Raw genomic sequence first — 24,184 nt, forward strand, 5'->3', positions numbered from 1 at the left:
AGTAAGAACTAAAAGGATCTGACAGCTTTAAGCTAACCAACTTTCAATATCTGCACTGATTTGTTTATGTCAAGGGAATTTTTAAAGTAAGACCAAGATACTTGACTGATACAAATTTATTTTTCATGCTAAAATGTTTACAAATTTTATTCTGTCATACACAATTACAAGAGCAACAGTTACAAGTAATTAAAAAAATAGCACTTCTATTCCTTTTACTAATATAAGCATATTTTGTTACATGAACAGCAACAATAATTACAATTACAGAACTGCTCAACTTGGAAATTTAGTGTGTTATGATGGAAGCTAACACATGATAATAGCAAAGAGTAAGTGCCCAAGCATAGTCTGTCTTTCTGTATTATTCTTTATTCCACAATTAGAATCATGGACTAGAATCTACCCGGTAATGCCATCATTCAAATATGTGACCAATCAGATCAAGTCAGCAAGCATTTTAAATCCTTCTCCAAAATCTTACTTTAGTTCTACAAAGGAAATATACAACAAAACATAAGGCATAGCTCGCTGATATTTTATGCCTAAAAAAACCATTACATAATGAAATTATGCATCTTTTGTAACTTTGCATTTGTTCCATCTCACACAATAATTAAAAGATGAATAGTACTTACTTACAGCACTTAGAATCACCTGACCACAGCTGATACAGTATCTCCCAGACTTCTAGTTTCTAAAATTCTGGGGGAGGTGGGACAATTTGAATAGTAATAGTCTACATGGTAGTAATATTACCTCTTGGCCATTGGCCCAATACTAATCCTTTTTGTTTTTTAGTATATAAAATATGCTGAAAACATTTCTCTTAAATACATTTCAATTAATGTAATTAAACAGAAGGCAACAATTTCCTTCTAGAAGAGCTATTAAGCTATGAAAAACTTTCCAAATATTTGTTAAATTAATTTATGGAATATTTTTAGGGTCAACACAGGTATTTAATTTAGAGCCTGTGCTAAACATGTGTAAAAAGAACTAAAAACATGATCACACTCATTTTTTAAAAAAATGGAAACTAACATTTTCATCCCTATAGTAATTTTATAAATATATCACTTGCTTTAATTCAAAGTAAGGATAAATTTCAAAAATCCACTGTGAAATTTACATTCTCACTAAGCACAAAAATGCACAAATATAAGTTCTAATCAGAAATTTCAGCTAAGTGAAAATTTTTACTTTGAAGTAGGTAGATCTGGGATACAGAAGTAAAATTTTTGATCGAAGCACATTACAAATATATTGTTTTCATGTAAAAATAAATTTTTTTAAAGAAATAATGTTTAACAGTTTTTTTAACCCCATCTTCTCAAACACCTATATTTTCCTTAAAATAAGTTTCAGATAAACATCTCATTTAAAATCTGATTTTATAAAAAAGAGAAATAAAATTTGATTATTCTTGAATGTATTTGAGTCAAGTAGTTGCTGCTTTCAGATATTATGACCTAAAAATCATGACACTATGATAAGTAACCTTCAGTTTGCAACCTAATACTGTGAAATTCAATTCATACTGCTTACCAATGAAGTCTGATGTATATTCGTAAATTTAAAATTTTCTCTTTTAAAAAGAAAAAAATCCTGTGTAACAGAGAAGTATGAATTTTAAAAACCTTAAAATTCATTGATAAACCATTTGAATCATACCAAAGATCTACAAAATAATAAAGTATCCTAATAGTATTTTTAAAAATACTATCAAAAACCTCAAACTCTTATATATTAAGTGAAACAACCAACATATTTTTACAAACAAAACATTTTCGAAGGCTGGAAGGAAAACATGCTAATTGTAAGAGCAATGATGTTTGGGTCAATTCCACAGGTTTTGAATCTCAAATCTGCCACTTCCAAGTTTATGCATATTTCTTAACTGCTCTAGAATTAGATCTCCTCAGATATAAAACAAGGGGGCATTGTCAGTATCTACTTTCGAGGGCGCTTCTGAGTAATAATCAGATAATGCACATAAGAAATTACTACAGTATCTGAAACAGTAACTAATAACTATTTGTTATACTGAACAGTGACTTACTTGGGTTCAAGCATCTAACAAACTATTTTATTAAATGAAATAGAATCATTATAAAGAATTATTTAAGAATTTTTTAAAAATTGGTATATAAGAGAGTTGGGGACATGCCCTGCAACAAAATACCCAGATCTGTATTGCAATAATGATACTTTTAATTGTGTTTTGGCAATCATTTTCTGTCTATTTAACACTGTACCATATCACTTCCAAACTACAGATCTAAATTTAATTTTACTTTGTCGTGAACTCTTACAGAAAATAATTATCTCACTGGCCTAAACAAACAAAAAGGCACAGAAAAACTGCTCACAAATAAAGCCACATTTACAAGTTATGTACTATAGTAAAGATGGTTATCGAGCAATTTCAAGCAATTTTCCTGGTATCTATTTTTCACTGTTCTTTTAAATCTCACATACGTTAATCTCTACTATTTATAAATAGACTACTCCAACAACCTATCAGCTATATTGTTACTGGAATGATCAAGGAGTATAAATTTTAACAGAAGAAATCAGCTGTCAATTATGCTATACCAAAATATTGTACAAAATATTGTACAAGGGCTCATTTTTCATTAGGAATATATCAGGTACCAAGTTAAAGGTACCCAAATCTTAGACCATCCATATTATTTTGATTGTCACTATTAACTAAGTGTATGTTGTCTCTGAGTTTTAATCATACTAACCTGAGTCAACAGGGCTTCCTAGTAGACTCTTTTAAATGACAGAGCACATACATGAGAGACCGAAAAACTAGGTTTGGCCCCAATAAAACTATTTACAAAGTATGTGGTCTTCCACAAGTCCCTTAACTTCTCCATGCCTCTCCTTCCTCTTCTAAAAGATGAGGATCCTAGCACAGCTTTGTTTGACTCACAGGACTAGAGAAATTATATAAAGAAAAACACATGGAAGAGCTCTAGAGAAGGGCATGTTAGATACATGCAATATCAATACCCAGGGACTTTGTTCTAATATTGGATCTGGTTAGAATGACCAGTCTATTAAAAGTGTAATTTAAGAGAAAATTATTCTTGAGAATATCAGAAAAAATGTAACATCTTTACCATATCCTTTGAATAAGATCTGAGAGCAGTTTTAAAAAATGTATTGGTTATCTACCCTATCACTATGTAAGAAAAAATTCACTAGACAGTGCTCATTCGTTCTTCCCTGTGTGTATGTTCAATGGCTATAATTCTATCTCACCTGAATGTATTTTGGTAATTTTATTAATTTAAAGCCTGTTTTGTTCCAGGCTTATTCTGATAAGTTGCTTAAAAGTCTCTGGAAGTAGTCACAGATGATCCTTTTTTTTTTCTCTACTACTGGTTTTCATTTATTTTATATTCTAGCCTTTTCTACCTTATATTTCATGGAAACATAGGTATAATAAAGAGTTTTTAATTTAAAAAATGAAAAAAAAAATACTCACAACTAAGTCACTGAAAGCAAATGTTCCCTTACTTCGTCTCCTCAGTAGACTCCATACATGCACTCTAACAGGTTACCAGAACCACAAATAATTAAAAAATACATTTAATTTATACTACATACTTTACCAAGGTTAAAAGACACAGAGCAGAAAAATAAATCAGGATTGATTTCTCAAGGAGGCATATCTGAAGGATGATTTTGAAAAAACGAATGGTGATTCTGAAGTAAATGGGACATGAGGACAAGGAGAGAACAACAGAACAGAATATGATAAAAATTTTTCAAATATTTTATGATTTTACACAGAGAGTCACTGGAATACTCTTATCTCTAGGTAGAAAGGTGACCTGAGAGATGTATAGAAAGACTCGGAAGCCCTAAGATAAATAACTGTTGGCTAAAGTCACAGGATTAGAAATTTTGAGGGAAAAGATCTAGATAATACTCATTAAAAGATGTCAAAAGACAGAGAATGAGGGAAAATGAAATGAGAATGAACTGAAAAATAACAAACAATATATGAGGGAAGTGTGCAGCTTCAAGGAGAATGAGTAGTTAAAAAACAGAAGAAAAACACATTAAGATTGGTCTGACTAGTAGGTCTATAACAGATGTAATGGGGTGATTTTAATAGCAAAGATGGATGTGCTAGCAATGGACTGAGGTAAGACAAGCATAAAAAAAAAAAAAAAAAGAAAGAAAGAAATTTGTGCGTTCCACCCATTTAAAATATTCACTCAGGAAAACATGGAGAAAATGATATAAAAGCTAAAGGGAGACCTGAGTGTTTCAAGGCAAAAAGGAGGCTTCATTCGCTCTAAATAGTTAAAGTTTGTGTGTTACAGCTGAGAGAGTCCGACTGATAAAGACGTATGTTTCAGACCTAAGTTAGGCACTTTGGGGGACGGGGAACCTGACTTCTGTCACAAGGGAACAGAAAGAAATTAATCTCAAGCCACTTATTATTTATTTATTTATTTTTGGTATCACAGTCGGCCCCTACCCTCAGTGGTACTTATTTACAAGGTAATCAGAAACTTGTCAGGTGAAAAGGCAAGAAGTCCAAACGGAAAATGGTATTGAAAATATAAAACAGCAAAGTGAAAAAGTTAGTAATTTACACTTGAAAACAATTTTAAATAAAATCCAAATGAAAAACTGAAAATTTTAAAATGTAACTGCTAGAGGCATGGTATCCATGTGATATGTAAAGTTACTAAATTTTTAAAAAGGGTAATATAGGTTTTATTTTGATATTGCCACCATCATTTAATGACCAAGATTTCTTGGATAACTTCTACCAAAGACATGATTTCCTCCTTAAAACAGGCATAAAATGGATGATGGGGGTGACTTGGGTACCTAAGAGTTGTGAAAAGTGTCTCCACAATTTGTTAGCATGAAAAGCAACATTAAAAAAAAGGTGGAGCATCAAAATACTTTATTTCAAAACTACTTTATGCCTATTCCCATATGTAATTGGAACCAGACTCATATTCTATAAGTTTCTGAATTTCATTTTCCTGTTTTATTTTTAAGAGCAACTTACTCCACTTTGTACTTTATTTGACATTTATTAAAGCTGTATAAAAGCCATGCACAGTTTATTTACAGTATTGTACATTAACTATGTTTGAGGACTACACAAAAATTTCACAAAACTTACTTATATGGAAAGATATGTGAAAATGGGGCTTTAAAAAATTTTAGGTACAGAATTTTGTAATGATTATTTTGGTTTCTAGTGTTATGCAAGCACTAGCTTGAAGTAAGACTGACAGAAACGTGCAAATGAGTAGAATTTCAACAAATGAAAAACTACAAATGTTCTAGCTAAAAGCTAAAATATCTTGAAATACTACTATGTAGCAATGGAAATTTATAAAACAAACCAAAAAAAGGTTATTTTTTGAAAGTCTTTCATGAATAACAGGCTCTCAGTAATTTTCTATAAAAACATTCAGAAATAAAGTTTCTCAAATTCCGTTCATCATCAAAATTATGTTTCCAGTGGTGACTGAAGTTGTGAATTGTAAATAATTATTTACTGTCCCACATGGGAAGTCTCAATGTTATCCTTTGGGGAGAGGAGGAGAAGAAATCAACCGGCAAATTTAGATTCAAGTAAAAGATCCTGGTACAGATACCATGAACACAGAGTAGAGTATTGCAATAATGTACAAGTCCACATACTTTCAACTGTACCCCTACAATGGAAATGTAAACTTTAGGTTTGTTCAATTTAAGATCTCCTATTAGGAAGTAAGTACCTCATCCTTCAGAGTTCAGGAAAATATTAATAGGGATTTCTTCTTCTCCATTGGCAGCTCTTTCAGTTTTTACTGTTGTGGCTGAAGTACATTTAGATACTCAGACTGCCCCAACTGGTAAGTTGTGTTCCTTCCACAATCAACATACTGGTACCTCTCCTGCGATATCTGTTCAGAGTGTCCAAAGTACGTTGTTGTCACAGTAACTCTAAAAAAGAAAACAACAACAATAAAACTGAAATGGGGAGAAACATCCAACAGTTACATTAAAAAAGTCTTCCAAAGTGAGAATACTTTTATATAACCAAAATTTTCTCCTGAGAGAGACTGATTAATGGTAACTTAATATTGTGGACATGAGCCTCTTGGGGACTACTTCCCCAACAGGTAACATAAATGCTGGTTTAGCCAGCCCTACTCAAATAATTATACAAAACAAATATAATGTTTCCAGGACACTTATCATTAGACAAAAATATGTAAGTTCATTTCACTTTTAAAAATAATTATATACAGGCCGCTGCATGGCTCAGTCAGTTGAGCGTCTGACTCTTGGTCTTAACTCAGGTTATGATCTCATGGTTGTGAGATCGAGCCCTCCACCCAGCTCTGTGCTCAGCACAGAGTCTGTTCAGATTCTCTCTCCCTCCTGCTCACTCACTCTCTCAATCTCAAATAAATAAAAAAATAAAATCTTAAAAAAAAAAAATCATAGTTCTCTCATCATAGGAAAATGTATTCAGATGTCAGTTAATGGCCCAAATACCAAGCCTATAGCCTACAATGTTTTAAGGACTTTGAGTAACACCAAACTTTCAAACCAGTAACAGTACTTCTCATTACTGTTGAGGATTTTTTTTTACCACAGGCAGCAGAAAATTGGATGCTGCGCTCTGCTCTCCTCTCTAATCCACCCACTTCCACTTTCTAGCATTCCTGCAAGGCCCAGATTCACTACTTAGGGGCCATGTCATCCTTCACCTCTGAGCTCCCCACTGTCTCATTTGTCAAGTGAAATAATATTTATTCATCTCATCACACCTTTGCAGGGTTTAAAACCCAAATGAACTGATATTTGTAAAGCTGTTGTATATGCTATAAGCCAATGTTATAAATCTAAAGTTTACCAAAGAAAATCTCAAGAAAAACTGATACTTACTGCATCATGAGTACTATGTTATGCACTTTGATGGATATCAGTGTACAGAAATCACTGTTAAAAAGAAAAAACAATATGAATAAATGCAGGCTATAATAATACAAATTTAAAATCATTTAATTATGATTCCTCCCATATTAGAGCTAACAGAGATACTATAAAGAAGATATAAAGTGGCGCACTAAGTGGCTCACATGGTAAGCATCTGACTTGATTTCAGCTCAGGTCATTATCTCAGGGTCCTGGAATCGAATCCAGAGTCAGGATCCCTGCTCAGCAGGGAGTCTCTTGTCTCCCTCCCTTTCCCCCTCCATGTCCACCCCCGCTTGTGCATGTGCTCTCTAAAATCAATAAATCTAAAAAAAAGAAGATACAGCATTTATTGATCAAACATTTTCTATACGTCAAATAATGATAAATATTTTCATGACTTTTCATTCTAGAAACAGACCTGCTTTCCTACTACAGCAGTTGTAGAGTTGTTTAACACAGGCTACAAATAATTGTCACTTTTTATTCACCTTTTGAAATTGTAGTGAACAGTCTGTTACTCAGAATTCTGTTAGCCTGATTATCAAAAGATGGTAAAAATTTATCCTTTTTTTTTAACTTAATGAGAGTCAATAATCAGACCCAAATGAAAAGCTTCAGAACTTCAAACCAACAAGAGTATTATAAAGTACTAGCACTTTCAGTTTTCCAATACTAAAAAGTCAATACATACTAAAGTGTATGAGAATACGGTTCTCAGAATAATTAGAAGGTGACATGGTATATTTGTCTTAATTCTGAAAAATCAGTAAAAAACAAAACTAGGTATATAGGTACATAATGCACATAATAAATATGATATATGTTGGCACAGGAGAACAGAAAGAGATCAGTGAGAGGCCGGGAATATTCCAAATGTGGTTTCTTGACTGCGAAGATGGCAGGTAATTCAGAAGATATCGATACACTTTATTCCTCACTTTATAATCTAATGAGAGAAGATTATTAAAAATCAAAACTTACTACATGTAACTCATTTCCTCTGCTATGACAGTAGGTACTGTATAATCAATCTGAAATGCAAAAAATGAAAGTAAGCCAATTGGAAAGAGGGGCAAAGCATCAACTATTTCAGACACCTTTCACAATTTCAAAGAGTTTAGAAATGTCTCCCTTTGCAAAGTTGCTTCTAAGACTTTCTCTTATACATGGAAGGGACACATGTCAAGGTCAAGTTTTTGAGGAAATTCTCCCCTCCCTCAAGTTAATATGAGAGACAAAGTCAAGACTCATTGAACTCCTGTGAAGTATCTCATGATGGAAGCTTACTTGTTTCATATCCAGTGGGCCAATATTGGTTATGTTGTTTAAGCGTGCCTTTCCGATAACTGTTTTTGAAAACTGAACTTGTGCAGTGATGTTTTCAACTTCAACAGAATAATAGTTATTGTTTGTTATATTTAGTGTGTTCTGCAAAAGAAACAAGACAGAAAATGTATAAGCATACCAAGTATGTATTCAAAATTAATATTAAAAAGTAATTTCAAAAATTAAATAAGACTTCAGCTTTGGCCATGCTTCAGTTATTAGGAGGAAGAAAAGTATTGCCAAAAATAATATAGGACAGACATTAAATGAACTGATTATTTGGGTTTATGATGAGTGCTATATTATGCTGATAATAAACATACAATTTAAAAAAACAGGCCCAGAAAATGTACATTATAGGAATATACAAAATGAATGTTAGAAAATGTATTTGTGGCCTTAGCAAAAATTCTATAACAATAATTTTTAAATTTCATCTAAATTTTTGCTAAATGTTAATATACAGGTTATCTTTACAGACATTATCAGTAAGCTACTTCTTATTCTATTACATACAAAGATGACCATTTAAAACATTAAATAGTACTTTAAATAAATTTTGTTTAAAAAGAATTGGTATTTTAACTTGTATATAAGTAGAAATTTCCACTGGGTTCCTTTGAAGAAGAAATAGGATAGATTCAAGTCTGTTTGTTGGAAAGAAATGGAGCTACATCATTTCTATTCTTAATAAGTGGGGGAACTTTTGCAATTCTAATTCACAACTATTATCTCAAATTATTTTAGAAAACGGCCAATGAAGAAAAAAATGTTAAGTCAAGAAACAACAGATAAAAAATAAAACATCTGAAACAGTCATCATGAAAGAATATCTACAGGAACTAAATGATAAATCTTAAATATTTGTAAGGCAGATTGTAATGGTTACCACCTATACAAAGAGTCCTTACAAACTAAAAAGACAAAGCCTTAAGAAAAAAAAATAATAAAGCAAACAAGAGCAAAGCATATTGAAGAAATAAATCAAAACAGTACAAATATAAATGATGAGAAATCATTTAGAAATTACTTAGAAATTCTCAAATTCATTTAGAGTTGGGAAAAAGTTGTTTTAGTACAAAAGGAATATTGTTTTATATTCATTAAACTAGTAAAACCTGTAGCAAGCAACAAATCCTATTGCTGGCAGGGATATGAGCAAAAGGGTCTATTTTTACATTTCTGGAAAACATGTGAAGTCTTGCAGCCATTCTGCTAAGAAATCTAGCAACAGCCATTAATATAAAAATAATGTATATCCTGTGACCTAGCAATCGTACTTGAGCATTTATCCTAAAGAAATAAAAACACTGGATGTTAATGACAACAGTGGCAAAAACAAACAAACAAAAAAAGACTGAAAATAAACTAAATGACCGGCTATAAAAATAATGACTGAATAGTACTAAAGCATTACATGGACTATTATGCAGCCCATTAAAAAGAATGGATTAACTCTAAGCCAGAAAATTAGGAGAGATTTCTACAAGGAATTAACAAGTGAGAAAACCAAGATGCATAAAATATGTACATATGAAAATAAGTATTAAGAAAAGCTAAATGTGGGCTTATAAATTAATATGAACATGGAGAAAGATGGAGAATGGCAATTATGGGGTAAGTGAAAAAGAGAGAAACAGTCTCAGTAAAAAAGGATAAAAAGAGAATATGCTAGCAATCAGTGATTTTTATGAGCACATTTATTTATTAATCTAGTTATATGGAGAATTAAAATTCCATAATGTAGTAGAAATAACCTTTATCTAAATATATAAAAGTTTCATCTACTTAGCTCTTAATACCCATGTCAATTTAACTTCTAGACACTATAGAAAAGGGACTGTTTATTTGAAGTCAATGGACCTTCTGATACAGGCCGAAGAATGGGATGCAGAAAAATCATGGACTCCTTTGTACATGCAAATAACGTTGGTATGTGTCTTTCTCTGAAGTGCCCATAGCTATTAAAGGGATCAATAACGAAAAACTGATTGACAACAAAAATACAAGAATTAGAAAAAGATGTATTGAGCATTAGAATTACAAAGAAACATTAAGACAGACCAAAAAAAAGACAAAGTTTGGTACATTTCAGACATTTTGTTGCTGAAAGCAGTGAGAATCCACTTAATCTGTAAGTCAAGAGACCACAATCATTAGCTTTTAAGTAATGATGATTTATTATCAAAAACCTTAAAATGATCTGTGATCTTTAGTTAGCAAATTTGTATTTAGGAATCTATCCTATAGCAATAACCTAAAATGGAAACAAAGTTTAAGTACAAAGATGTTTTCTGAGTATTAGTAATAGCAAAATTAAACATCTATTAAGAAATGGTTGAGTAAATGGCAATACAGCCATATAGAAGACCATGAGGGCCCTTAACATGGGAAAATTTAGTGAGCTCTCAAGGTAAAATATCCGCGTGTATATGAAAATATCCTGCTACATTTATAAATGTATATGTGTATACAAATGTATATATGCATTATTAGCAAATATATGTATATATTAATAGGTCTAGGTAGCAGAAGTAAAAAGACATCAAGGGTGTCAAATGTATAATGGTAACATATTCATAAGCAGAAAGACAAATATTACTGTAAGAGAAAATAGTAAGACTGTCTATTTCTCATTTTAAGAAACAAAAGTAATATTATATAATTCTGTTTTCCAAAATACTGACAGAGAACCTATGAAAAACTCAACCTTTTATCTCACAGTTTTCCAGTCAAACTTAATGTTTATCTAATATGATAATGCTATTTCTTATTTAATGTTCTGTCTTTCTCAGTTAAATGTATCTCAAAAAAGTGGGAATTCCTGAATAATTACTGAAGTATGATATTTACATCTTAATGCACTGATATATAAAAGGGAATATCACATGACTTTTATTATACATTTATAATATTTGATACTAAAACAAGTTCTGGAGATTGGCCAAGAAAATCTGGCCACTTTTAAAAAACTGTACACAAAGAAAAATACATTCCTCATTCCAAATGGCTGTTAAAATGAGAAAATACTCAACAGTAATTCTCTAGTCATATGAAATTGACTTACAATTAGCACTGTGTTGTTTTATGTACATGTTTTTTCCACAGATACTTTTTTTTTTTAAAAAGCCCTTAATCTGATTAACAACTTTTGGTGCTAAGCAATGAGAATAAATGGACCCATGGAAGTTCTTTCTTTCCTTCAATTAATGAGTAATTTCACTTTAACATACCATTTCTCTACACTCCTGTCCCTCCAAACCTCTCCCCTCAACTACAACTAGCTTTATCTCTACCTCCACCTCACGCATACAGTACCACCTCTGCAAAGAAAACCAACTAAAGTCCAGTATCACTCTTCCAAACAAACCACTGCCACACAGATGCACTCTGAGGCCTGAACCAAACATAATTGCTAATGGCATAACCAATACATGTTCCTTTTTAATAATTCAGTGGTTTGCAAACCATGCTTCTTTTCAAACAAATATTAACATATAAACAGGTAGACCTTCTCTGAGGTTTTTTTGTTTCCTGTTTTCAGGAGTGGGAAGGCTGTAGAGTATTAAAAACGAGTGTCCAGGAAAACACTGCAGATATTTTCCCACATACTAATTTATAAGAGAAATCAGTCTCTTGTACTTTAAACGCCATAAAGGAATAGTCTGTTAAAATGGCAAAAACTGTATTTCACCAAATATAAGGAAAAGAAAACGGTACATTTGTCACATTTATAGAATCAACTATTTTAACATTTTGCTAGGAATTAGTTGGAGTCAAATGTTGAAAAGTAAACAGATTGTAAATGTTTTTCTTTTTTTTTGCCAGCAACTGTTTGTTTTACCATCTTAAAGGCAACTCCAAATGCTAAATAATTCTGTATATACAATTGCCAGTAATTATTATTTGCCATTTTCAGCAGAACCAGAAATGATAGAGGATCAAAAGCAGACATACAGAAAGCAAACTGACCAGTGTCACATTTAATATTCTCTAAAGGGACAAAGGTGTATATCATAAAGGAATGCAGTCAAATATTTTTAATGTGAATTTGTACTTACCGTGATATTTAAATATACTGTACGCTTTTGAACATCATAACTGACGTATGCTGATTTTACGCCAATGTATTTCACGTCAATAGAGCGAGGGAAAAGGAAAAACACAGCCAATCCAGAAAGGAGCAGACAGACAAACACAGAAGCCATCACATACAGCTTTCTGAAAAGAAAAATGAGTATTGAAATACATATGCATCAAAAATTACATAATGAAACATTCAGAGAAGGTATGTTCAACGTCAATTTTTCCCGTTACACTAGCAGGAAAAGATGTATAATTTTACCAACCTTTTACATTATAAAAGTATTTAGTTGGGTTGGATCTGGTCTATTACGTGTTGAAATGTTCTCCTTAAAAGATGTATGTTCCTTTTTGGAGACAGGGATTTCAGGGTTACTGCACATACAACATTTACTGTGTTTCCTAAACCAGGCTGCACAGTGGAACTGGGGGAAAAGCTGGGGAACTTTATAAAAATATGGATTTCAAGACTCCCTTCTAAATTCACTAAAGCAGAATTTTCACGTGTGGGTTTTGCCATTATGTAATTCCCTGAAGTGACTGCTCATCAGAACCCGTGAAGCCCTTAAAAACATAATGACATAACCACATGCCTCATCAATCTCATGAAGTCTCACTAAGACTTTGAGTCTCATCCCAAAGTATTTATGTACTCAGATTTAAAAATATTGTTTACATTAATCAACTCTGCTTTGATGATGTCGTTAAACTGTTTCTTGAAAATCAGAAAAGGGGATAATAGTATGTAGATATAAGAAAAGAAAAAATAAACTTTCCATGCTTTTCTACTCTTCTAACTGCCCTTGAAATGTAGTTCTTCTATCTCTCCCTCTTTATTTCCAATCTCCAGAGACAAAAATTGCCTCTATCTTCAAGTTTACCCTCAAAACTAGGGTTTCAAAATACAAATTTTCCTCGTTTCTCCACCAAGTAACTCTCAGTTCAAAGCCCACAGCACCTTTCTTTCTTTCTTTCTAGGTCTGTGGAAATAATTTGAGTACTCCACACAATTCCCTATGAATTATGAGATTTTCCACAAAGACTGGTGGAAACTATCCCTGGCCTCATGTGGGCTCTGAGAACTGTCCCCTTTGCTCTGTTTTGTGTGGTTCTTTCTTCAGCCTCCAGTACTTTCCTCACATATTATACACTGATCAGTACTCAGTGAAACACTCAAGGAGAACCCAGTATAGCTCTCTACCCTCCTACACCTACCCAGTGTAGCTCTCCACCCTACTCTGACCTACTAACTCCAGTCTTGGACTCCTAGATCACCAATACCATGCATCTCCTCAGTTTAGGGGGAATGCTAAGCTCTGCCTGGATTCTTTCCATTGTGCTGCGCTCTGGTATCTTTTCCTAGACAGTAAGGTGGTATAATCCCAGGGCTTACCTCATTTGTTTTCCCTTTCTCTGTTACCACTGTCCTTGTACTGCCTGATGTCCACTATCTAGAAATATTATTTCACTTTATCTGTCCAGTTTTTTAGCTGTTTTAGATGGAAGAATGTATCTAGTCCCTGTGATGATCCCATCTTGCTTGGAAGAGAAAAATCAAATTTATTTGATTTTGTACTTTTACCCCTTAGTTTTTATGCTAAGGATCTTATCCCTAATGGCATTAGTAAACACTTACTTACCTGGCTTTACGTGTAAGTTTCAAAATTATACTAACATTACTCCTAACAATGCAGCTTTTGAGTGCAGTTCAAACTTTTGTTGTCATCTTTGTCATTTAGAACACATCTTACTAGACACTGACAGTCAAAATGAAAATATTTTCAAGTCACTTAAAGTTATTCTTTCACCTGTACTTATGCCACCAACTAGATATAGTCAGAATCATTAGAATCATTTGTTTCAGTTTGTTTCAAATTTTAGGAATTTTTTTTTTTTTACTTCGGATTTTATCTTTTAAGTTCTATTTTTTAAAAACGTACTTCTAAACCCCAAATATAAATACATATACATACACATGATCATCTCACTTGCTTACTATTCCCTCTTCCAAGTTCCCTCCCAAACTCTGAGAGTAATCATTTTATTAGTCTTTGGTTTATCAATCCACTGTTTCTCCCTCCTTCTCTGTATGCACGTGTGTTTTCAGATAAAAATGTACTCTGGATATCAACTCTAGTAAAATACAGAGTTCTTCCTCATTTCATTTTATCACATATAGACTTAGCACAACTTATTCTACCAGAACCTTATCACTGGCTATTTACATTATTTCTAGTCCTCTGCAATTACAGACACTGGCACAGTGAGTAACTTACATAAAAGCCGCTTACTATATTTGACAATTATCCTTAGAAAAAAATTTTCAAAGGAGAATTCCTGAGCCAAAAGGTAAATGCGTATGTAATTTTCCTAGATAACAACAAACTCCTCTTCACTAACAAGTTATGAGTATGCCAAACAATTCACTGTCAAAATTTGGAGTTCTGCCTAATCTGACAGATAAGAAATGGTATTTCACTATTGTTTTAATCTGTTTTTCTCTTATGAGCAAGACTGAACATCTTCTCACATGTTTAAAGGAACTCTATTTCTCTTTTCTGGACTACTCGTTCATGGTATCTGTGGTAAGGTGCAGACATCACTTCCCAGTTTGCCATTTGTATTCTGGCTTCATTTAAGGTTTTGTTTTCATCTTGTAAAAGTTAATCTAGGTTTTTTCAAATTAATCTTTTCTGTCTCACTGGATTCTGAATCCTACGTAAAGTTTTTCCATCCAGAGATTATAGAGGACTTAAGCCTAATTTCTTGAACATTCATAACCATCTACTATATGTTTTATAATAAAGGGTCAGAACAACCTTTTTAAAATCTTGTTTATTTTTTTTCAATGAATATTTAAATAGGCTGCTCTTCTGGTTACTTATTTGGAGTACTGTGGGTAAGAAGCAGGCCAATCTGATTTTCTATCCCTTATAAATTAATTGATCCTTCTGTCTGGGGTCTTTCAAAGGGTTTTTCTGTTTTGTTTTGTTTTGTTTTGCTTTTTACATTTGAAGTCCGGATATAATGTTTTGAAGATCATGGCATGTCTTTTCAATATGTAGGTCTATGTCTTGTTTCACTTGAGGAAGTGGTTTTTGTTTTTTGTGTTTTTTTTTTAATTTGTTAGAGAAAGAGAGCATAAGCCTGGGGAGTGGCAGGCAGAAGGAGAAGCAGGCTTCCTGCTGAGCAAGGAGCCTCATGTGGGACTCCACCCCAGCACCCTGGAATCAAGACCCAGGCAGATGTTGAATCAACTGAGCAACCCAGGCATCCCCAGGAAGTGTTCTTGAACTGAATGTTTAGTATTTGTTCAGTTTGATTCCTTTGATTTTTCTTCAGGAGCTTCAATTATATGAGTGTTCAATCTTTGCTTATGGTTACCTTACTTTTCATTAATTTGTGTGTGTGTTTTCATTTCCTCCTTTGTAACTTCTCTTCCCTTTGCTATACTTTTCATGGTATCTATTTCCAATTGTTCTTCTGGTCTTGTCTCCATTTCTGAAATTAATATTTCCTAAAATTAATATTTCCTAATTCTTTCAGAGGTTCACGTCCTCATGTTATTTAGTCATCTCATTTCTGAGCTTTTCAATTTCTGACTCCTGCATTTCATAGCTTCTACAGTTCGAATTTCTTTAAGAACATTTATAATATTGTTAGTTTTCATGTTTTTCTGATATGCTTCTATGATCTATTAGCATTTTCACTTTAACACTATCTTTGTATGATGCTTCACTGCAATACTTGTTTGTTGCTCATCTTTAAATGAAATGTTTTTGTACTTTTAATAGAAGCTTCCATTTTAGGCGATGAGAATGAGCCAGGGTGGCCTTCCTAGCTTCATTGCTCAAAACTCCATCTTCTATTAAAATACAAAATTAACTGTTTTCTTTTCTTTTTTTTTGTAAGATGGCCTATATGTATATATACTTCTATAGTTCTGAGATTCTCTCTCCAGTTTTTGAAACTTTTCTTCCGTTTTCCCTATTCTTTCCCTGTACAAAATGGATTCAGTCCCTTACAGGCTTTTCCTTAGGATATGTCTGTCCTACTACAATAGCTTTTGGTGAGTTTTCTTAAGGTCTTTGAGGATCAAGATGGTCTAGTTCCTTCTGATCATAAGGGCCCTTAGTGGATCTCTCTCTGACCTTTTCTGCACTTTCTCCAAGGTGCAGCACACCAAGAGTCCTCCCATTTTCCAGGTTATCCAGAAGTATCTGCTGGAAGTGTTCTGAGTGGGATCTTTTGCTTTTGGGACTTGCATATCAGAACATTTGCTTTGTCTCAGAACTCTGAGGACCTTTAGCAGTTCTTTTTGTTTCCCTTCACAAATTCCACACAGCTGCTAACATGTTTTGATCCTTGCTCCATTTTTAATCTGGGGTGAGTAGGAGAACCTTAACACCCATTTTTAATAAAAATGTTTGTTTCCTACTGCTTTTCTAGGTTTGTCTGTTTTAGTAAATAGATTTGAGAAGATTGAGACACTATGCCACTTTGAAGGCCTTATCCCAATCAGAAATCCTTCTTCTTTTAAATGACGTGAAGCATCGATGGCATAATTTAAGAACCTGATAACGTTTTTCATTTTAATAGTTAACCTAGAGTGATTATATGTAATTTGAAAAGCAGAAAAATACCCCCCAAATTTGCTATTTTCTTATCATCACTTACGTCCTTCTTGGCCTTAATCTCTGATCGCTATATGGAATCAGTGCCACCAGCTGGTTTTCTTGCCCTAAAAGTAAAAATAGGTTTAGAAATTTATTAATATGATTAATTAAAATATAGTGGCTTTCTATCCAAGTCTGGTTTAGAAGGACCAGAATACCATCTAGCTCTCATCTCTCTGATAAACTGCTCAAAATTTTCAAAAATTATCTAATAGACACTAAATTCCAAAACAAATAATGTATTTTTCATAGCTTGATATCTACTTATGAATACAAATAATACAAAGAATGAGAAAGAGTAATGACTTTACTGAAAAAGATCTCAAGAGGCTCAGCTTTCAGGAGATCTGAATGTACCCAAACTTCTTCCACTTTTATTTCCTGCTTAGATTCTGATTTGGTTACCTGGGTAAGAGCAAAAGAACTATCTGCTACCTTTGTGTCCTGAAATCCTTTGCCCTATACTCCTTGAAAACCAAAATCAATACATAACACGTCTCATGCTTCAAAAGCCCATACAAAATGAGGCTTCCACAACTCAGGTCACAGATCTTGGGTTAGGCTATATCCATATACTTTAATGGATACATAGATCTTTAATAAACCAATTCTGCAATCTTATCAGAACTTGACTTTTTGTATTAACTCTTAAAGCGCTACAGTCAAATTCTCTTTTAAAGCTTCCTATAATGTTTCCATTATTCCTCCCTGCCCCTTCTACAAGTCTCCACTCATTTACACTACCTCCCCACGCCCACGAGTAAATATATGTTATGTATGTATGTCTCTCTCCGTATGTACATGTATCCTGTCTTATTTGACGGTATTCATTTGACTAAACTATAATCCTGCTTATTAAAAGCAACCTTTTAGTTACCATGCTGATACAGCTAAATGTGGATACATAAAAACATGCAACTATGCTCACTGGCCTCGTTTCAATCACTAATCTCAAGTGGCCTTTCAAGATGTCAACCATCATACAATTTTCCTAGTTCACACTCTCAATCTGACTCTCCAAAACCACAACTTTATAACTTCAACTCTCGCTTCAAATCTCCAATACCTTCTTCTCTATCCTCACTCTTAGCTCATGATGGGGCAAACAGGAAAAAACTTCCACAAGCTCCCACTACCACATCCACTCACCTTACCTGTTTCTGTGTCCATATACTCTACTTCCCTACTACAAAGCCTAAACTGCAGATGCTCCCCTATGAGAGCAGCCCCCTACACTTGTGAACTACATCTAATAATTCCCCCATCTCCTACATTGTTTTTTTTCTCTATGGATTATTTTCATCAGCATACATTTATTCACTCTATCTTAAAAAAAAAAAATCCCTTTCCTGACCTCACAGTGCCCTCCAGCTACCGTCTTTCTTCTTCCTTATATATACAGTAAAACTCCTCAAAATACCTATTTTCTCACTATGTAACTTAACTCCTCCTATACTCTCTTGATCCCACTCTGTACATGCTATACATGCTTATGCAACTCACCACGCTGTTCTTTTAAAAGTCTCCAGTGGTCTCCATGTACATCACCAAATCCAATGGTCAGTTCTCAGTCCTTACATTACCTGATCTGTTGGTAGCATCCAACAGGACCTTACTCTCTCCTACTAGGTGCACTTTCTACATTCATTTCCAGGACACCAGAGACCAAAATTTCCTCCTTCTACTATAGCTGTTTTTCATTGTCTTTGCTAAGTCTTTCTCAAATCACTGACTTTGAAATGTCCCAGTGCCCCCAGGTTTGGCACTAGGGTATCTTTTTTTTTTTTTTCTATTCACACTGATAAGCTTGGTGCTCTCATCCAACTCAGCTTCAAGTAACCACCTGTATTCGGATGACTCCAGCTGAGGGCTTGCACCTGAATTCCAGACACTTACTGTAACTACTTATTAAACATATCCACCTAGATGCCAAATACGCATCTCAAAACTTTTATCTCTAAAACAGAGTTCTTGATCTCTCACCAGAAGACACACACAAACCTGTTCTCCATCCTAATAAACAGCTACTCCATTCTTCCAGCTGTTCAGACAAAAATACTTCCAGGGTCATCCTGATTTCCTACTAACCACAATCCATTTCCAGGCTGCTAAAAAAAGCCTATAGGCTGTACCTTAAAAATATATCCAGATTGCTAAAATAGTCCTTTTTTCCCTCCTCTGAGCCAGAGGCACTAATCTTTTTGCCTAAAAAAATCCTTTCATTCTCTGAAAAGATAATACCATCACATTCAAAGCCCAACTCATAAACTTCCCTAACCTAAGGCATTTTTTTAAAGAAACTGGTATAAACTGATCTGTCTTCCCTTGTCACTTTGTCCTTCCACTTTCTGCAGAAATACCTATCAACTTCAACAGGTAAATAAGAATAACACAATAACACAATGTATTTGTATTATTTCTATTGTTTCCACTTCTACTGAAGTCTGTCTAGCCTACAAACTGCACATGAAGATTATTCCCTTCTGAATTTCCCTATGATATGCCACAAACTGATTTTCCCCCCTCCTAAGAATAACTAACTAACTGGGCCATGACTAGCTTCTTACCATTCTTTAGATAATGAATTAAAAATATTAGGTCACCAAATTACTGAAATTGTTCCCAAAACCCAACATATGATTACCACCTCTACTGATTCCCAATAGGTCTAAAAAATTTCAGTCAAGACATATTGCATATCTGCTATTGCAGGTGGGAAAGGAAAAAGTACTAGAGGTAGACTGGTGGTTTTCATTACTGCTTTAGGAACCTTAAGATGTTTCTGGTCTTTTTTTCTAAATTTTTAGATTTACTTCTTTGTATCTCTTTAACTGAAGATAACTAATATACAGTTTTCACTTCAATTCTAAAAGACTTCGGAAACACAGAGGGTTGTGCTTAGATCTATGGGTTTTATATTATTTGTGTGAATGCCTGGAATTACTCTTTAAAGGAAAAACAACACAGTAACACATACCCCTAGGAATTCTTCCTGTTCCTTGACAAGTGGGACAAGTGACACTATCTCTTCCTGTAAATTCCACATACGGAAACTGAGAGACATCTCCACCTCTTCCATCTTCATTATGGACTTCATTATTAAGCAGTCCATTCCTCATGTTTTCAGTTGATGTGACTCCATCATAAGCATCTTCTTTATTTGAATGCAAAGGCAAATGTGAAAAAGACTTTCCCATGTCTAAAGAAAAAGAAGAATCTTACAGTAAATTTCAGGAAAAAAGTATACTCAAGAACATTATGAGATTTTTATAACAACCTAATTTTATGAGATTTTAAAATATGAGATTTTATAACAACCTAATTAATATAGAGCAAACTTCACAGGAATATTCAAATTACTTTCTGATTAGAATTATATTTAATCAAAGTAATATCTGAAACAAGGGATCCAAAAGTCCAAAGTGTTTTTCTTTTCTTTTCTTTTTTTTTAAGATTTTATTTATTTATTTGACAGCAAAAGAGAGATCACAAGTAGGCAGAGAGGCAAGCAGGGGGGTAGGGGAAGCAGGCCCCCAGCTGAGTAGAGAGCCCAATAAGGGACTCGATCCCAAGACCCTGAGATCATAACCTGAGCTGAAGGCAGAGGCTTAACCCACTGAAGCACTCAGGCACCCACCTCCAAAGTGTTTTTCTAATAAAATATTATAAATGATATATCAGACTTGTGATGAGAATAGGCTTTCAAACATTAAAATTTTACAAGTCTATACTTTTTTAGGGCTCTCTGAAAATAAAGTGGGCTTCGCTTTTCTTAGAATAAGACAAAAACATAAAACAAAAACATATTCTATCTTTAAACCAATTAGTGCTAAAGCTAAAGTTGGTTTAGGCAAATTATGATTACTTATTATATGTATCACCAGGCAAGTTCGAAGCCTTCAATTACCTCCCATTAAACCTCAGTCTGTACTTTCTAATTGATTAAATTCTTCTTTCCAGCTTATCTCTAAAACGCAGGCCAAAGATACTGAGGGCAAAGCATCCCATAAAGGGAGGCAAACAAGCCCCTCAAGCAGTAAGGGGCCAGCAGGACTGATGCCAAGACAATGGTGGATCTGACCTTTACCACCCACTTGCATGTACCCATCCAGTTTCGTCCCACATTTTCCTTATATAAACTCAAAAGTATTTTCTGCACTTTGGAGACAGTATTTTGAGACCTCAGTCCCCCGTCTTCCCCATGTTGGCCTCACTGAAATAAATTCCTTTCTTATTTCACCACCACCCCTTTCTCTGCTTTTGGATTTTTGTCAGTGGTGAGTGGCTGAACCTGGTCTGTTTGGGACTCCTGGAGCCAGGTTTCCTTGGGCCTAACTCCTGGTTACAAGTTCAAAGTAAGTTTCAGTCTGTTAAAATTCATGCCCCTTTGTGATAAATAAAATCCACAATTCTTCTCATTCTCACATTTCTAGCCTTAACATTTAAAACATAAACAACGCAAAAACCAAATCCTGCATTTTTTTCATTCAGCAGTTGGCACACTTAAAATTATGAAATTAATATTCAAAGATATTTAATAATTCACCAATACAAAACAGTAAAACTTAGTACATTAATTTCCAAAATTTTAGTATGATGCTATCAAAAATAACATGGGTAAAATTTAAATTTATATTTAATATAAATTTAAAAACAAGTAAGAATAGGTAGTAGTAGTACCTATAAATATCATACCTATAGCAAAATAACCTCTGCAGGGAGGTAATGCAATAGCACTGCAGTTGAGTCATACAATTTTAGATTTTTTTTTAAAGATTTTATTTATTTATTGGACAGAGAGAGATCACAAGTACGCAGAGAGGCAGGCAGAGAGAGAAAGAGAGAGAGAGAAGGGAAGCAGGCTCCCTGCTGAGCAGAGAGCCCAATGCGGGGCTCGATCCCAGAACCCTGGGATCATGATCTGTGAAGAAGGCAGACACTTTAACCCACAGAGCCACCCAGGAGCCCGAAGTCATACAATTTTAAGGATGAAAAAGAACTTAAAAGTCATATAATCCAACCTGCTGATATTGTGAGGGAAAATGAATAAAACATTTAAACATTTTTAAAAACATTTCTTCTCTTCCTAAATTAGACCGTCTATCTTTTATCAGTTCCTAAAAATGGATTATTATATAGACATTCATACAAAGAGATGAGCATTTCTTTTAAAAATTCTAACTGAGGGACGCCTGGGTGGCTCAGGTGGTTAAGCTTCTACCTTCTGCTCAGGTCATGATCCTAGGACCCTAGGATCCAGTGAGTTCCGAGTTCCACATGGGGCTCCCTGCTCTGTGGGGAGCCTGTTGTTTCCCCTACTTGTGCACTCGCTCACTCTCTGACAAATAAAATCTTTTAAAAATTAAAAAACAAAAACAAACCAAAAAAAAAAAAAAAAACCCTCAATGGGGTGCCTGGGTGGCTCGGGTTATGATCCCACCGTCCTGGGATCAAGCCCAGCATCAAGCTCTCTGCTGGGGGGGAGAGGAGGAGCGGCTGCTCCCCTTCCCCCTACTTATGATCTCGCTCTCTCTCTCTCTCTCTCTCTCTGTGTCAAATAAATAAATAATCTTCTAAAAATTTAGAAATTCTCAGTGATTTGAGTAAGGAAAACTGACAACAATTCAAGTCATACTGGAGTACCAAAAAAAGTTCACTTTTTAATACTGGCATGCCATCCAAGTGTTGGGGATCATTCAAACATAGTGTAAACAGGAGAATAAAAAAATTATACAACTAGCAGACAAATATAAAAGTGTAGAATGATGAAGATGCTTATTTTCACAATTTTATTATTAAAAATCTCCATATACATTGTACATGTTAAATTTAAAAACAAATGAGCTTGTAACTTTTGCAAATGCATTATCTTCTCTTGGTTTGTCTAATGACATTAAGTCCAAGCCAAACCAACACATGCCAGTCACAGGTGGTTCAGGGGTGAATTAACATCACTCTCCCCACACAGTGACCTATGTGAAGTATCAGTTGGACAGGGACTGAGCGCCTCAGCAGTGTGGCCACAGAAGCATCCTTTCTGGGATCTCAGTTAACACACAAGGGTAAAATGCATCCCACTAGAATGCTTTGGTGGGGAGATGAGGGGAGACACAAGGCAAGATCAAGTGTCTCTCAGTCTGGGCCTGTCTTCTATGTGTATCTAACAGATGTCTTGATGAGTCTGCCTTTAACAGGTGTTTCAGCAAGACTGACTAGCACCAGACTTCGTCAGATACCCCCCACCCTCCCTACCGGATTTTCCTCACAGTGTAGAAATATTTAGCCACTTCTATTCCTGGACACTCGCTGGTTTGTTTATCATTAGGTGCTAAACCCCCTTCTCTTCCCTGTATTCAATGTTTTTATCATAATTTCCCACTGAAAACCCAACATGGATCTAAGACAGCAAGAAGAGATGAAAAAGAAAAAAGAAAAAAAAGTACAGCACTCCATCCAATTTAAATGGGTCACTATCTTCTGTGATAACGAAGAAAGCCAGCACCATTCCTAAGCTACATAAACAAGACTGGGTACACAGCCTACTCTGTAAAGGTTAAAGATAAGATCAAGGGAACCGTGCGAGAAAACTCAAGAAAAGCAAAACCTGGGGCCACCTGGCTGTACAAGGTGTGGGCGCCTGGATCAACCTTATGCTCTGGGCTTGGGCCAAAGCCTAAAGCCCCGTCGGCAAGAGGCTGGACCCCGGTAGGAGGTGACACAACAACCAACAACGCCATCAGCCAACCCTGAGCGCCTCCTCGGTGCCCGAACTGGCCCAGCTCCCCTGCGGCCTCTCCGCCCGTAACTCCCCGTCCCTCTCCGCTCTTTCCAAGGCGCCGCCGCACAGTTCCACTCCAAAATATGGACCGAGGGGCTGCGCGTCCGGGGTCGCTCACCAACACTCGGGTCGCTGCGCAGTCCCGAGCTGCTCCGGAGCCCACAGGCCCGAGGACAGGGTCACGGGGTCTGCCGTCCGGATCGCGGGGGTTGGAGCGACAGGCCTACAAGCGCCGGGGCACCGCGGATTTGGGGCGGGGGAGGGGCGGCAGGACGACAGCATCAGCTGAGGCCAAGCGCTGCTGCAACCTGCGTCCGCACCTGCGCAGAGCGCTGTCGTAGGAAGTGAGTGACCT

At 34.9% G+C, this 24,184-nt stretch overlaps 1 protein-coding gene across 1 annotated transcript; it reads right to left on the reverse strand.

The window, feature by feature from the left end:
• Positions 1-101: 101 nt before the first annotated feature.
• TMEM106B (transmembrane protein 106B) lies at positions 102-24,163 on the reverse strand. Its single transcript, XM_059396773.1, has 8 exons — positions 23,948-24,163; positions 20,029-20,250; positions 17,053-17,116; positions 12,354-12,513; positions 8,254-8,394; positions 7,948-7,997; positions 6,934-6,987; positions 102-5,982 (listed from the first exon to the last, which is right to left on the reverse strand). The coding sequence occupies exons 2-8, from the start codon at positions 20,246-20,248 to the stop codon at positions 5,844-5,846; spliced, it is 828 nt and encodes a 275-aa protein (XP_059252756.1). The 5' UTR covers positions 20,249-20,250; positions 23,948-24,163; the 3' UTR covers positions 102-5,843.
• Between the last annotated feature and the right edge of the window lie 21 nt (positions 24,164-24,184).

This window comes from Mustela nigripes, chromosome 4, assembly GCF_022355385.1.
Source record: "Mustela nigripes isolate SB6536 chromosome 4, MUSNIG.SB6536, whole genome shotgun sequence".
NCBI classification, from domain to species: Eukaryota; Metazoa; Chordata; class Mammalia; order Carnivora; family Mustelidae; genus Mustela; species Mustela nigripes.